Below are 14,978 nucleotides of genomic sequence, written 5' to 3'. Positions count from 1 at the left end.
ACCCCTCACAGCAGGAGTGAGCCTGGTTCTCCCTTCCCTGGCCAAGGGCGTGCTCTGTCTCTCCCATGAGACCCGACCCTTCCCTTTTTCCCAGCACTGTGCTGGGCACTTAGGTGCTCAACAACCACATACTAATTGACTGACTTAGAACTGTGAGTGGGAATGTAGGTCAGACCCCCAAAAAGGGCCACCTAACTAGAAGACAGCTGAGGGAGACTGGGAGATTGAAATCACCATGGCCAAATCCTTGAATCACGATCAATGAATGAGCAAATGAGCGAGTGACCGGGATACTCATTGGCACGACTTAAAAGGCAAAGATACCTGTTCCCTTGCATCACCGACTTTGAATTAGTCTGTGTATCGTGGCTGGGAGGATCCCCAAGGCTTTGTCCAGCAGTGTGATGGTTGAGCAACTGAACTTTGCACCCAGACAGTCCTGGGTTCCAGTCATGGCTGCAACCCCTTCCTGCCTGTTTGATCTTAATTGACTTCAATTTTCTCAACCTGAGTCTTCCCCTGTTAAATGGAGTTAATAAGAGCTCATAGGGGTGTAGAAGAATTAAATGATGAGCAACATGTCACGTTCTTGCTGCTTGCAGAGAGCTCAGCAAATAAGAAATGATAGCCCAGGGTGGAGGGTGCCCTTAGATGTTGTCAATTTAGACTCCTAGCCTGCAGAAGCAGCCCAGAAAGTGAGACACTTTGGAGCTCAGTGTTCTTGAGATCCAGCTGCCCCTGGAACAGAGCTTGTGGCCCAGAGCCTGGCTCCCTTTGTACCCCAGAAGAAAGGGCTCCCGAAGGAATAAACTTCCAAAGGCCTGTCTGCATTCAGGAAGAGGACACAGGCGTTTTCCTACTCTTTGCAGACTGGTCTTATCTGTCCTGCATTAAAGCAAGACCTCAGGAGGCCTGCCCGACTCCTGGCTGACCGAGTTGACATCACCCAATATCCTTGGAGGGACTAAAACAGCTCTTTTCTGAAATCACGAGGCAAGCCAGACTCCTTGGAAGGTCCCACTGGCCTTTCTTTGATGAAAACAAATGAATCTCTCCCAGTCAGCTTCCCTGGAAGGACAGTGGGAACACTTCCCTGGATTTTCCACTGGGTGACCCAGTCCTGAATGGCCACTCTCTCCCTGGAAGAATCTGTATTAGAAGGCGCACCTTGCAGGAAGGAGTCAGCAGAGCTGGATGTCAAGTTCATGAGTCTGTATAACCAGAGTCCAGATATTGATGCAATTCCTCTCCTGGAAAACAGGACTGGTAGAATGTTTGTGCTGAAAGCATTCATTAGTAATAAAAATAGTAATAACAACCAGTATGTATATAGCACTGACCACATGCCAGGCTCTGTCCTAAACCGTCTACACAGTTTCACTCTTTTAATCCTCGTATCATTCCCCATGAGCACATTAACTTCTCGTCGTGTAAACCAATCGTATCCCCACTTTATAGAGGGGGACTGAGATTCAGAGAGGTTAACCACCTTGCCCAGGTTCCCACAGCCATAAGCTGGGCAGACAGGCTGAGAGGATGGGTTTGACAAGGTTCTATATAGCCTGGAGACCACCCAGAGCCCTGTGCACCACATAAAAGCGGGACTTCAGGGGTCCATTTCTAATTCTCTCGTTTCTGGCTAGGCTGCACAGAATCCTCCTTCATTGGGTAGTCTGTGAAAAATTATTTTATCTTCGGAGGTGGTGAAGTTTCTTACATGGGGGAAAATAGCTTGGGAAGTCCATTTCTCTGCCTCACTAAAGACCTCTGTATGGTCTGGCTTTGCTGGGCTGTGCTGGGATTTGATGGAGACTGACTTCTCCAAGGAGGCTGCTCTATTCTGCTCAGTGGTTCCTGGTTGGATAAAAACTGCTCCTCTATTTTCCCTTCCTCTGTGGTCCTACTGTGTGGCACTTGGCATGATGGTTGAAATCATCTATTCAAGAGCCAGACCACCTTATAACAAATCCAACTTTTGCCACTTACTAGCTGTGTGACCTTGGGAAAATTCTGAGCCTCTTCTTGTCTCGGTTTCCTCACCGTAACATGAGGATAACAGTAGTACCCACTTCACGGAGTTGTTATGAGAAATGAATGCATTACTACATGGCCAGTGCTGGAAGGATGCTTGGCGACAGATAAATTTGTTGATTGTTATTATTTATTCCATTGCAGAGCAACTGTCACTTTGATTGTTCTTTTCCCCCACTTGGCTGGAAGCTCTTGGAGAACAGAGCAGTGGCTCAAGCTCAGGCCAGTGTCCTCATGCCTAGTAGACCAGGCCTGACCTTCATGTGTGATGAGTGAGAGATAGTGTGATCAGAGCCAGGGGCTGAAGGAAGGTTCGTGAGGAAGACACCTATGGCCAACTATTAAAGATCTTTCTTTGTTGGCCAGCAAGTACAGATGTCAGTGATGGCCAGGGGACCTGTAGGTCTGTTGCAGAGCAGGCTTAGAACCCAGATCTCCTGACGCCAGTCCTGGTCTCCAACCACAGCATCAACTTGTTTACAAGTTCCAGTAGCTGCTGCTCCTTGTTTCATAGCAAGACCACCCCCACCTGCCCAACCCCGCTCTGCCACGTTTGTTTGCTTAAAATAAAGGAAGACAAGTCTTTGGAAGCTCAACAAGGAGATGGCAATGGAAAACGTAAGAGGACACAAAATATCCCTCAAAGGGGCTGAAATCGACCTGTTGTGCACAAAACTGAATAACTATGAATTGGGGCAAATGTGTCATTAGACAAAGGGAGGAAAGACCTTGAGTGAGAGAAAGCAGGATGTGAGAGAAGGCTGAAGCAGAGAGAGGGAGAAAGCAGGATGCGAGAGAAGGCTGAAGCAGACAGAGGGATGTGGGTAAGATGTTCTGGGCAGTTGCATCTTTGGTTGGAATAAACTTTTATGTTCTCTCCACTTCTCGGGGTTTATCTTGGGGTTGGTCATCGAGAGGAGACCTTAGAGCCTCTTAAACACAAGCACCCACAGGAGTGCTTTTCCTGAAGCTTCTCTTGTCCTACCGTAATGCTTTCAGCCATGCTCCCCATTCTGCACTGGCTAAGAGTCGGAGTCCCCAAGGATCTGGAGAACTCAGCCAGGCTTCCAGACACCTAGGTTGATCTCTAGACTTGTCGGCATTCTGGAAACTAATGATGGCCTTCCAAGCACTGGTGACCGTCCTCACCCCCAGCCAAAGACTCCGGAGAATCCCTCCCAACTTCTACGCAAACGTTTACAATTTCAGAGAACTCTGCTAGAGATTTGGAATTCTGGGAAATTCCTCCAGTGCTTCAGGATTTCCAAGAGCTGCCCCCAACTCTAATGTACCAGAGCTCCTCTTCAAAGTTGGACAGTCCTGGAGAACTACTACCCTATTTCACGGGGCCGGAGAAATTCCTCCAATTCCGGCATTCTGTAGAAAGCTTTCCTGTGGAATCTACTGCTCTCAGTTAAAAGCACAGGATTTGAAGAGTCTTGATACATTACTGGGGTCCGATGGAATTCCTCCAGGGTTAGGGATTCTGGATAAGCTGCAGTTCTTGAGTAAGGATGCCGATTGGGAGATGGACGCATGGTTCATGTGATGGGGGTAGTGGGGACTAATCACCTTGAGTCCTGAATCTATCTCTGGGAAAGTAAGTAGGGATTTTGCTGAGCTGGACCCAGGAAACCGGAAAATCGTTTTCCAGTGGCTCCAGTGGGAGAAGGAATCGTTCAAACAAGAATGAACCGGCAACAGCCAAGGTCCCCCTGGGTGTTCCCTGTCCATTCTTCCCAAGGCAGCCAAGGAAAGCTTTCACGCTCAGTGCTAGGGGCCTCCTCTGCCTGAGGCTAGAGACCTCCCAGCAAGCAGGGCCACATTAGAGTGAGAAAAGGCCTCTGGGGAACGGAGGAGCCCAGGCTCAAACCTGCCGAGCCACACAGGCTGATGTAACATCAAAAGCACCTAGAGTAGAAAAAAGTGGCTTTACGGCATTAGTCCGGCTTGCCCTCCTTCTACCCTTCAGGTCTCTGCACAAATGTCCCCTGCGTGAGACCTTTCCTAACCCCCCTATATAGAACTGCACCCGCCCTGACAGATGGACCTCCTGCTCTGTTTTGCTCCATGGCATTTATCACTATCTGACTTCCCATGTGTTTTGCCCAATGTCTTGTTTCTTGTCTGTGTTGAGGGTAAGGCTTCCTATGCTTTGTTCAGTGCTGGCCCACAGTTGTTTCTCAACTAAATAATTGTTGAGCAAATTGTTTCGGAACCCAGATTGTCAATTCTGTCAAACTGTCACGTCGACTAAAAGCTGCTTTTGGCTAAATTACCCGCAACAGGCGAAGCCTCGTGCTAAAATCTTTCCAAATGTCAGTGGATTTAATCCTCATGACTGTCCCATGAGGGGCTACTATTCATGTATCTATTCTGCAGATGAGGTGACTCGGGCCAGCGCAGTTAAGTCACCTGCCCAGGATCACTCGTGGTAAGTGATGATGTTGAGACTTGAACTTGTGTCATTCCGTCTACGGACTGAACCCGCCCACCCTGCCTGGCCCGGTGCCTGTGGTGTCTGGCTGTCACCCCACCACCCTGGGTTCTGCCTCCATGGACTCCAGCCTTCTACAAACACCTCTATTCACAGTCACAGGTCTTGCCTTTCAATCCGTGGCCACTGGGGGCTCCAGCCAGGGATGACCCTGACACACCCAGCTTCAGGGCCCAGCTCTGCAGAGAGGGGCTCAGGAGTCAGGGCCCTGGGAGTGGGGAAGCCTCCGAGAGTCCCAGGAGCCTGCCCCAGGTCACACTGCACACTCAAGTGTAGCCTGTAGACACCTTGCTTTTATCTTTGGGTCCTTACTTACTTCCCCCGGGAAAATAGGGCATAATTAGGGAACATTCCCTGGGCTAGTTTCCACAGCGGTGGGTAAAAGAGTGTTGGGTCTTTTCTTGCTTGGTCTGGCACTGGGGAGTGGGGTGGGGGCAGTCGGAGTTGATTTTCTCAGGCCAGGCCTGTGGGCAGGTCCAAGCACTGTTCCAGATGATGGATGCAACCCCTCCCCGGGCGCATCCCCAGGCGCCCTGATTCTCCCCAGCGGCTCCCTGGCTTGTCCTCCGGCCTCCGCCTGCCCCTTCCCCAGTGCTCCCCAAGCCCGTAGTGAGGGGTCCCCGCCTGGGGTCTTGCCTGAGCCCAGTGCCCAGCGCCTAGGTCTCAGGGGATACCCAGCCTGAGGCTGGCTCAGGTACCACTGGTTGGGGCATCTCACCTCTCTCTGCACTGATCATTTCATTGGTCTTCCACCTCCAGCTCATCCTTACCAGTTAGTCCAACTGCCACAGTGGCCAGTGTGACCTAAATGCAGACCTAAGCTGGTGACTCCTTAAGACTCTTCTGTGGTTCCCTGCCATCCTCGGGACGAACCCCAACTCCCGATGTGGCAGACAAGGCCATGCACTTCGTGGTCCAGGCAACCTTTGGAACTCTGAGCCTTTGCCTCTGCAGCCCCTCCACCTGCCCTGGGCCAAATGCTGTTCACCCTCTGAAACTTAATCATGGCTCTCTTTGGCAAACCTTCCCTGACAATTTCTGATTGGGTGACCCTCTGTGCCTCCACTGCCCTGGGATTCCCCCATCAAAGCACATGTGTGAGGTTGTAAGTGTCTGTCTGTCTGTCCCCCACCAGACTGTGAGCTCCCCAGGCAAAGCCAGCTTGTCCCTTGTCTGTCTTCTTTGCCACCTTGATTTACAGTTGTTGCCAGTGGTGTCTGCTGAATGAATGAGTGAATGTATGAACAAACAAAGGAATGAGCCATGTGGGTCTCAGTTTCCCTAACTATAAAATGTGAGAGTTAGGTTAGCCTCATGGCTCTTTCTGCATTGAGGTCCTCCCACGCGCACCCCCAGTTTCTCATGTCACATCTGGAGTTACCCCTGATTGCAGACCCACTGCATCCTATTGGGCACTGTGCTGGGAATCATGATATTCATAACCTCCTTGACCCTTATTTAGAGATCAACAGGACAGGAAGCCATGTCTAATGGACTGAAAACCAGAAAGTGGTCCAGGGAGGATGCAGGGCTTGCCCAGGGTCTCAGAACCGATCTGCGGCATCAGAATTCAGGCTTCATGATCCCTCCAGCACCAGGACACATGCAGCTGGGACAGAGAGTGTGAGCCCCTCGGTCCACCACCTGCCCCAGCTCAAGGCCAAATCAGTTTCCCCCAGGCCTCCTCCATGGAGATGCTCACCATTCAATTTCCCCGTGCCTGCCCAGCGGCATAGAGTAGTTGCTCAATGAAAACTTGTATAATACATGAAAGGAAATGGGAACCTGAAATATTCCTCATCAGAGGGCAAGGGGACACACACCTCTGCCAGGAGTCCTTGCCTTCTCTTCCTCAGAACCCCCCAAACCCCCCCGGTCTCTCTGGGATTCCCTCAAGGGCAAGTCAGAGGACAGGACCAACCAGACTTAGAGGGGATGCCTCTCTTTATTCATTTATTTCACCACTGCTACCTGGTTTCTCCTGAATCCGGTCTCATTTCTCCTGGTCTAGGCTGGCACCCTCCCTTTGCTTCCCCAGACTGCCCCATCAGCCCCCACCCCCATGCCTCAGGAACTGCCTTCCGCCCAGCCCAGCTGCAAACTGGAGCAGCAGCTGCAATAACCCATTTAACAGATGGGGAGACTGAGGCCCAGGAGTGCAGAGCACAGCTCTAGGTCACGTGGTGGTCTCCTGGGTTCGCACTTTGCCCTCAGCGTGAAGGGAGGACCCGGCTGGGGCTTCCACTGCCTTCGCTGGGGGTGACTGGCTCCGGCCTGGGGCTTCAAGTGCCTTCACTGGGGGGTGGCTGGCTCCGGCCACGTCCAAGGGAGCTGCCGATTTGGTCTTTGAGGGCCTCCAGTCTCCGGGCCAGGTTTGGAACTGCAGCCCCACCTGAGGGACAACGGTGAGACTTGAGGCCAGCACTCCCTTGGACCCTGCCTCATCCAGGCCCATCAGGGTCCCAACATCCTCTGGGGAAACCTCAGGTGGTACCCACTCCCCTCCCCCTGCCATGTACCCCATGGGCTCCAGCATACATCTGGGAGTGCAGGTGGCCCTAGGAAGAGAATTCTAAGTTCCAGAAATAGAAAGATCTTAGAACTCTCACCTCTTAATATGCCCCCTATTTCAGAAATGGGAGGACTAAGGTTTGGAGAAGGTGGGTTCTGGCCCAAGATGACAGAAAACACTGGCAGCCCTTCCCCTGCTCCTTTCTTCACCTCTAAGCACTGGCGATGTGTTCAGGGGCCCCATGGGCAGGGGAGGTGCAGAGGGTACCACTTCCTCCTTGGTCAGCATTTCTGCCAGGACCTGGGTCTGAATCCAGTCGCTGTGACTCCTGGGCCAGGGTGGGTTGGGTGGTGGGAAGCGAGCCTTCGCGTTCCCGGGCCTCCTCCCCCACCCCCACCCCCCAGTGCCCCAGAGCTGGACCCACCTCTCTCTTGAGCACTTGGCAGAGCCAGGGCTACATGGGGGCACCCAGGGTGGGGGCCGGGCAGACAGGGGCATGTCAGCTGGGGCCTTAGAGCCAAACACCTGCAGGCAAGACCAGAGCCCAAACTGGGTGACCCCAGCCCTGCTTCTGTGCCCCACTTCCCTGGCGCCGACCATGTCGCCACCATCCCTGCCGTATCTGCCCCATGGGGCACTAAGAATGTCAGGTGGGCATAAAGGGGTGGGGTCATGGTCACTTTTTCTGTGGGCAGTGCGTGGCCCTTGTGATGTCCTCTCTGGAGACAAGGAACTCCATGAGGGCAGGAACCATGTCAGGTCTGTGAATCCTCAGTGCCCAGAACAGGGGCTGCCACGAAGCAAGGAGCTTAAGGAGGGTTATTGAATGAGGAAGTGAACACTCATTCACTAAGTAAATGCATCCATTAACTCATTCATTAAGTAAATGCATAAATGAGTAACATGTTAAGTGAATGAATGAGTACGCAAACAGCGGAGCACGTTCCCGAAAGAAGGTAGGATGGGGAGAAGGGGCAGGAGAGTAAGTAGCTGTTTTGAACCCTGGGCAGAGAGAACCCAAAGCCAGCCACTCCCCACTATGACCCAGCCCGGCACATCAGAGTCCCCGGAGTTCTGGAGCTTTCCAGACTGCAGACTCCCTAGATCCAGGTCTCCAGATTGCCAGCCTTCCCTCCCCCCACCTCGGCCTTTCCTACCTGGGGCAGGTGGAGCTCCCTCCGTGGGCAGGCCCAGAGGGCCAGTGGCGCTTGGCACAGGGGGCAGAGGTGGCAGCAGGGGCAGGGGCAGAGAGGCGGCAGGGCCTGCAAGAGGCTGAGTCAGGGGCTCTGTGACATTCCTGCTCCTCCCCTCTCCGGGCTGGGCAGAGACTCACGTGGCAGGGGGGAGGTGGCACCATCACACAGGGACACGGTGGGGCTGGGCCAGGGCCCGGCTGGTGAAGGTAGCAGGCAGAGAGGAGGCGCCTGGAAAGAACAGTGGGGTCTGTCTGTCTGTAGTCCTCAATGCTACCAGCAGGCTGGCACCAACGTCCTGCTTTTAACAAACACTCATGGAGTGCTTACTATATGCAGGCACTGTTCTCAATGCTTTACATATGAACTTATTCAATCTGATCTTTAAGACAACCCTGGAGGACCTCCCTGGTGGTGCAGGGGTTAAGAATCCACCTGCCAATGCAGGGGACACGGGTTCGATCCCTGGTCCGGGAAGATCCCACATGCCGTGGAGCAACTAAACCCGTGAGTCACAGAGACTAAGCCTGTGCTCTAGAGCCCGCGAGCCACAATACTGAGCCCACGTGCTACAACTACTGAAGCCCGTGTGCCTACAGCCCGTGCTCCGCAACAAGAGAAGCCACTGCAGTGAGAAGCCCGCGCACCGCAACAAAGAGTAGCCCCCGCTCAACACAACGAGGGAAAAACCGCACGCAGCAACAAAGACCCAACGCAGCCCAAAATAAATAAATAAATAAATTTATAGGGCTTCCCTGGTGGCGCAGTGGTTGAGAGTCCACCTGCCGATGCAGGGGACACGGGTTCGTGCCCCGAAAAAAACATTTATAAAAAACCCCCCAAAAACCCTGGAAGGCAAGTACTATATCATTCCTATTTTACAGAAGAGGAAACCCAGGCAGTGAGAGGCTAAATGACTCACCCAAGGCCACACAGCTGGTGGCAGAGCTGGAATCAGAACCCAGGGGGTCTGGATCCAGAGATCAGACCTAGCCGTTTCACTGAGCCACCCCTTTCCCACCTGCCCTCCATCCAAAGGCTTGTCTCTGGCCGCGCTCACCTCTCCAGCTCGTGGACCTGCTGAGCTAGGATGCGCTGCTCATCTTGGGCCAGGTCCCGGCTGCTCTGCAGCTGCCTCTTCTCTTTCCTAGGAAGAGCAGGCCCCGGGACCATGACAGGAGGCAGGGCTGGCGGGGGTATCAGTCAGCCTCTCTTCACTGCAGCACAGTAGGAGCCCCAGGAGGCAGGTGGGGACAGAAGGGGAGCCAGGGACCAGGGAAAGGAGGAAGCCCAGCAGTGAGGGGCGGGGCACGGGCGGGGGCAGGGCCCTACCTGAGCCTCTCGTTCTCCAGCATGAACTCCTGCAGCATCCCGTAGAGGTTCCGCTGAGCCCAGGACACCCGGGCCGCAGTGAGTCCAGAGGCTGCAGGGAAGAGGGAGGTAGCTGGAGCCCCAGGAGCCCCAGACCCTATCCTCATCTCACTCCACCCCCAGGGAGCTCATACCTTTGGGGTCCATTTGGCCCAGTTGGGACCGCAGGCGATGGTTCTCCTCCTGGAGCTGCAATAGCTCAGTCTCCAAATGCTGGGGTGGCTTTGCCCCAGGGGACTGCAGAGAAACAGACCCAGAGTTGTGGTTGTAAACATTTCACACTGCACAAGGGCTCTGGGGTTGCAGACTGAGTGGAGCTTAAAATCCAGCCCATGCCCCACTCGTCAGCCTTGAATCCTGGCCCAAGGCTGCGTCCATCTGGAGGCGGCACCTTGTCCTAACAGCATGGAAGCGCCTGGAGGGCCCGCTCGAAGCTACACCCCACTCCCTGTCCAGCCCCAGACTCAGCTCTGTTCAAACCTTGGCCCGGATTCTGACCCCAAATAAGACCCCACGTCAGACTCCAACTTAACTCAGACTTATCATGATACCAGCTCGGATGTTGGCCAGACCCTGAATCATGTTCCTCATCAGACTCCCACCCTAGACCCTCCATAACCCTGACTGTGACCCGCACCCGCCCCCCCCAACCATAACCCCATCATCAAGATTCCGACTCTAATCCCAACCCTGACTCAGTCCCAGACTTCAACGGGACACCAACTCAGTCCCCAGCTATTGCCTGATCCCCCACCCTCTGCCCTGCCCAGCCCTCTGCCTGGGTCTCTCCACTCACCTTGGGGGCCTGGGGCCGAGTGGTGATCCGCTGAGCTCGGCTTGCATATCGCAGGGTGCTGAGGGTTTCGGGAAGGCACTGGGCTGAGGGGGACACGCAGGCCACCTGGGGAGGACAGCCCCTGAGTGTTCCTCTCTGGGAGCCCTCCCTCAGGACCCAGCCCTCCCCGCCAGTCCCCCTTAGGTACCATGAGGGTCACCCCACGCCCCCCCAGCGAGTCCGCCAGCAGCTTGGTGAGCTTGCTGTCCCGGAAGGGGATGTGGTTCTGCTTCCGCTGTGGGTCCAGCAGCAGGGAGATGCAGTGACCTGGGTGGGGAAGGCAAGGTTACCTTCATGTCCAAGGCCACCCAGCGGGTACTCTGCAGAGCCAGGATCTCCACCCAGGCTTGTAGGTCTCTAAGATATCTCTTTCCACGTGATCTCATTACCCATTCAGACTGGCTTCTGCCACCAGACGGGGCTCCATCCCTGATCCCCAGGGCCCACTGAAGGGCCTGGCACCTGGCAGGGGCTCAGGAAATGTCTGACAAATAAATCAAATGAAGAGGCATTCCCTATGCGTCTCCCCATGCATGCACAGAGGAAGGCCAAGGCCCCAGCTGTTAAGGACCTCAAGGCCCAATGACCTGGGGGATGGGGAAGAGGGAAGACATGTTAGTGCCCTTCCCCTCACTGGGCCTCAGTCTTCCCAAATGCAGCAAGGGACAGGTTGAATGTCTGAGGGCTCACACTCTGCACTTGAGTGTTTCTACCTCCTCAGTTAGAATGTAACTGTATCCTCAGTATTTATAGATCTATAAACAAAGTTCTAAGAGGGAAAAAGCATGAGACAACAGCCAGCCGAGGCCGGAGGGAGGCCTGTGGCTTCTGAATCACAGCTCTTTAACTCTCCTCCATGCCCTGCAACTCCTCTGGTTTCCCTCACTGCGGACAGCTATGGGTAAGGCACAGAGGAGGGATTCAGGAAGTCAGTCCAGCTGGCCCCAGATCTTACCCAGGGCCAGCAGGCTGCGGTTGATGCTGTTGGCCTCGGTCATCAGCTCCCCACGGGATCCTGTGGCCGCCACCTTCTCACTGCCAGCCAGGTCTACAAAGCACAGCTTCCCCCCGGCAGGGGGTTCCCCGGGATCCACAGGAGGCATCTGCTGGGGTTGGGGGAGCAGGGCTTGATGGGGACGTGGGCGGGGCTGTCCCCATCAAAGCCACAAGGCCGAGGGTTTTCACCATGACCTCCTGTGAATGCCCAAGTTGTTTTATGCAGCCAGAGGCAGACCCTTGCTGGGTGGCCCTGGGCCAGCTCTTTCCCAAGCTGGGGCACTCACAGTTTGGTGGCTGATGTATAGTGTGAGCAGGGCATGGCTTCGGCTGGAGGCCTGGTTCATGGTGTGAGCTGAGCTCCTTCTACGGCTAAGACCTAGAGGGGAAAAACATATGGAGCTGGACGTGGTAGGAAGAGCAAGTGGTCACCAACAAAGAAAAAGGAGAAAAGGCATCCTGGTAGAGGGCCCAACCAGTGCAAAGGCACAGAGGCAGGAGAGTAGAATGATGGGTGCTGGGTCGGGCTCTAGCACAGATCAGTGAAAGGGGGCTGGAGAGAACTGAGTGGAAGAATGTCAGTCTGATTCACATTTTATCAACATCTCTCCCACTGCTGTGTGGACGGAGAGAAACTCAGACAAAGAGGTCAGCTGGGAGGCACGGCACAATGCTCGGCCCGAGCCCAGGGTCTCAGTGTCCCTGATGCCGGCCACAGTAGGTGCTCAATAAAAATCTGATGAATGGATGGATGAGAGTGGAACTGAAGGGCCTTTAGGCTAGGCTAGGAGGTATGGCCTTTAGTCTCGTGGCACTGGAAAGGTCTGGAAGGGAAGCGGGATGTGGTTTGCTACATGGAGAAGCATGGACTGAAAGGAGGAGACCCTTCCAGGGGGGAAAAATGAGGCCTGACTGAGGCAGAAGCCTAGGGCTGGAGAGGAGGGTGGGAAGAGTCTGGAAGGCAAAATCAGGAGGCCTGGGGGGTAGGGGTGAGGGACATTCTTGGGCTGTATCTGAATTGTTGGTTTGCTGGCTCTTTTCTCCCCCAAGGGTCATCTCTGAACCCACAGCTCCAGGCTGGGGCCCCGAGGGCATCTCTCGTACCCCAAAGCTCCCCTGAAAAAGCACGCACCCATTTGCAGAAGTTCCATCAGGGCCCCCAGACTCCCAAACTCCACCACCCGCAGATGCTCCACGTAGAAGCCCCGCGTCTTGTTCCAGCGAACAGGGAGGGGCCGGGGAGCCCCTAGGCTCAGCAAGTCTCGGACCTGAGAGTGGAGGGTGGAGGGTGAGGGAGGGGCCTCTCTGAGTTCTTGCTTCATCCACCCCGAGACCTCATGGTCGACAGTCCCCCATCTATTCTGCCCCTTGACCCAGCCTCCTTGGAAAGAAATGCCTCCTTTTCCTTGTGGGCTGTCTTTCTAGCCTTCTCAGTCCCCCACCTGCTCATTGTAGATCTCCAGATAGGAGGCATGGAGAGTGACAGGGGCACCGAGGTGCTGCACGCGGTCCAACAGCCAGGCGAAGGTCCTCTGCGTGATGCCGGCCAGGCTGGGGGGTACGGGCACGCCCTCCCCCTGGGGGAAGAAACAGCTGGGGCTGGCTTACCACCACCGCCGCAGTTATAATTACCCTTTGTAGAGCACTGTGCCCAATTCCCATACAACATCACATTTAATTCTCAGTCAGTACTATCACTTCCATTTTACAGATGAAGAAACTGAGAGCTAGTAAATAAAGGGGACACAATTTGAACCCAGGTGCTCTAGACTGGCCAAGTCCCTTCACCTCCCTGATCCTCAGTTTCCTTGTCTGCAAATAAATGGGGCTGGGCCCCATCGTCCACGTCGCTCCCCTCTGGGAGTCTGCGCTGCCTGCGGCTCCCCAGGGCTTCTCGCCCACCGACCCCTGACCCCTGCGGGCTCCGAATGCGATCGGCCCACCTGGGGAGGAGGTCCGGTCAGGGTGTAGGTCTTCCCAGAGCCGGTCTGGCCGAAGGCGAAGACGGTGCAGGAGAAGCTGCGGGCCGCAGGGGTGTGGCTGTACCCAGGGAGGGGTGGGGGGCGGGGGGCGGGGCCGTGTGGGGGCGGGGCGTCACCAGGCCTCACTCACCCACGCAGCGCCAGGTCGCCCAGGCGCCGCACGCCGCAGGCCCGGAACACGTCTTCTTGCGTGCGCGCCCCGTCCAGCACTGCGCCGAAGCGGAATGCCACGTCGGGGCCCCCGCCTGGGGGGCTCACCTGGGAGAGGGGGCCGTGGAGAAGGGGGCGGGGCACTCTGGGGAGGGCGGGGCTCACCTGGGGGAGTGCGGGGCCTGGGGGAAATTGGCCTGGAGGGACCTGGCATCTTCCCGGTAGGTGTTTTTGGGGGAGTGCGTGGGAGGTCCTCACCTGCAGAGTCCGGGTCCCTGAGCAGTGCAGCACGCTCTGCTCCCCTCGACGCAGCTCCGCCGCGCTCATGGGACGCACCCTGTGGTCCGAAGAGGCAGGGAGGGGGTGGATGGTCCATCCTGAAATCTCCGTCAGTGCCTTCCTCGCTTGGACCCCTCCTAGCCAACCTATACCCACCTGAGCACCACCTGGATGGGCGTTTCTGGCCCCTCTGGTCCCTGCTCCAGGTTCCGCGCGGGGTCCCTGTGGCAGCAACGCGAGTTAACCATCCCTGCGCCAGCGGCTCCTTGAACCTCCCTAAATCTGTACTTACCCGTCGGGGGACCCGCGTTCCTCCATGTTCTGCTTTGCACACGGGTTAGCTCCGCCTGAGTCTCGTTCTTTTCCCTCCCCAGTACCCTCCCCCTTCACCACACTGGGACTGGCTATACACACCTTACATCCTCCACCCTCATCCCCCCCTTCCCAGGGAGCCATCCATCCGGAAAGGCTGGGCCTACCCAGGGCTAGCTAGTTAAAGATTTACCCACAGCCACCTCTGTGGTGGAGAGAGTCTGTAGCTAGGGGACTCTGGAGTCTGAGGATCACTTGCCCTTGGCCAGTCCCATCAGGAGGGACCACCCAGACCAGCCTCCTCTGTGCACAGATGGGGAAACTGAGGCCGGGATGGGAAGGACTCAGCCAGGGCCACACAGCAAGTCTGGGCAGAGCATGGACCAGGCTCTTCCTACTTTCTCTGCCTACTCCTCCAGTTTTGTAATCTTCCTCCCCACCTTACCCCTCCCCAGCAGTTCCAGCTTCCTCTAGCTCAGAGCCCCAGGAGGGGAAAGGGGTCTAGAGGGGTGGGAGGGGCCCAGGTCTCAGTACCAGGAAGATGTGGCTGGACTGAATTCCTTGAGCTGAGCTGACAACAGGCTCTGAAGCATCTGGTTAAACTTTGGGCCACCTGCCTCTCCAATGCCAGAGCTGATCCAAGGCCAGGGAGGTTGTTTAACTCTCTCCTGGCCTGGCTGATGAGAGCAGCAGAGACGTCTGTGAACATGCTGGGCCGGGGCAATCACCCATTCAGTGCCATTCTTCATGCAGGGCACCGGGTGGAGGAATCACATGCAGATCCTGCCCCTTCCAAGCTCATAGTCGCGCTACGGAGACA

At 55.6% G+C, this 14,978-nt stretch overlaps 1 protein-coding gene across 1 annotated transcript; it reads right to left on the bottom strand.

Annotated features, from left to right (window-relative positions):
* Positions 1 to 6,810: 6,810 nt before the first annotated feature.
* Positions 6,811 to 14,302, bottom strand: KIF12 (kinesin family member 12). Its single transcript, XM_060299936.1, has 18 exons — positions 14,139 to 14,302; positions 14,003 to 14,068; positions 13,548 to 13,904; positions 13,379 to 13,454; positions 12,878 to 13,012; positions 12,568 to 12,703; positions 11,723 to 11,814; positions 11,395 to 11,545; positions 10,588 to 10,706; positions 10,401 to 10,505; positions 9,739 to 9,841; positions 9,566 to 9,656; positions 9,294 to 9,380; positions 8,374 to 8,464; positions 8,198 to 8,302; positions 7,465 to 7,565; positions 7,250 to 7,368; positions 6,811 to 6,920 (listed from the first exon to the last, which is right to left on the bottom strand). The coding sequence occupies exons 1-18, from the start codon at positions 14,300 to 14,302 to the stop codon at positions 6,811 to 6,813; spliced, it is 2,208 nt and encodes a 735-aa protein (XP_060155919.1).
* Between the last annotated feature and the right edge of the window lie 676 nt (positions 14,303 to 14,978).

Source organism: Globicephala melas, chromosome 6 (genome assembly GCF_963455315.2).
Source record: "Globicephala melas chromosome 6, mGloMel1.2, whole genome shotgun sequence".
NCBI lineage: Eukaryota > Metazoa > Chordata > Mammalia > Artiodactyla > Delphinidae > Globicephala > Globicephala melas.
This window is presented reverse-complemented; position numbering and strand designations above follow the sequence as displayed.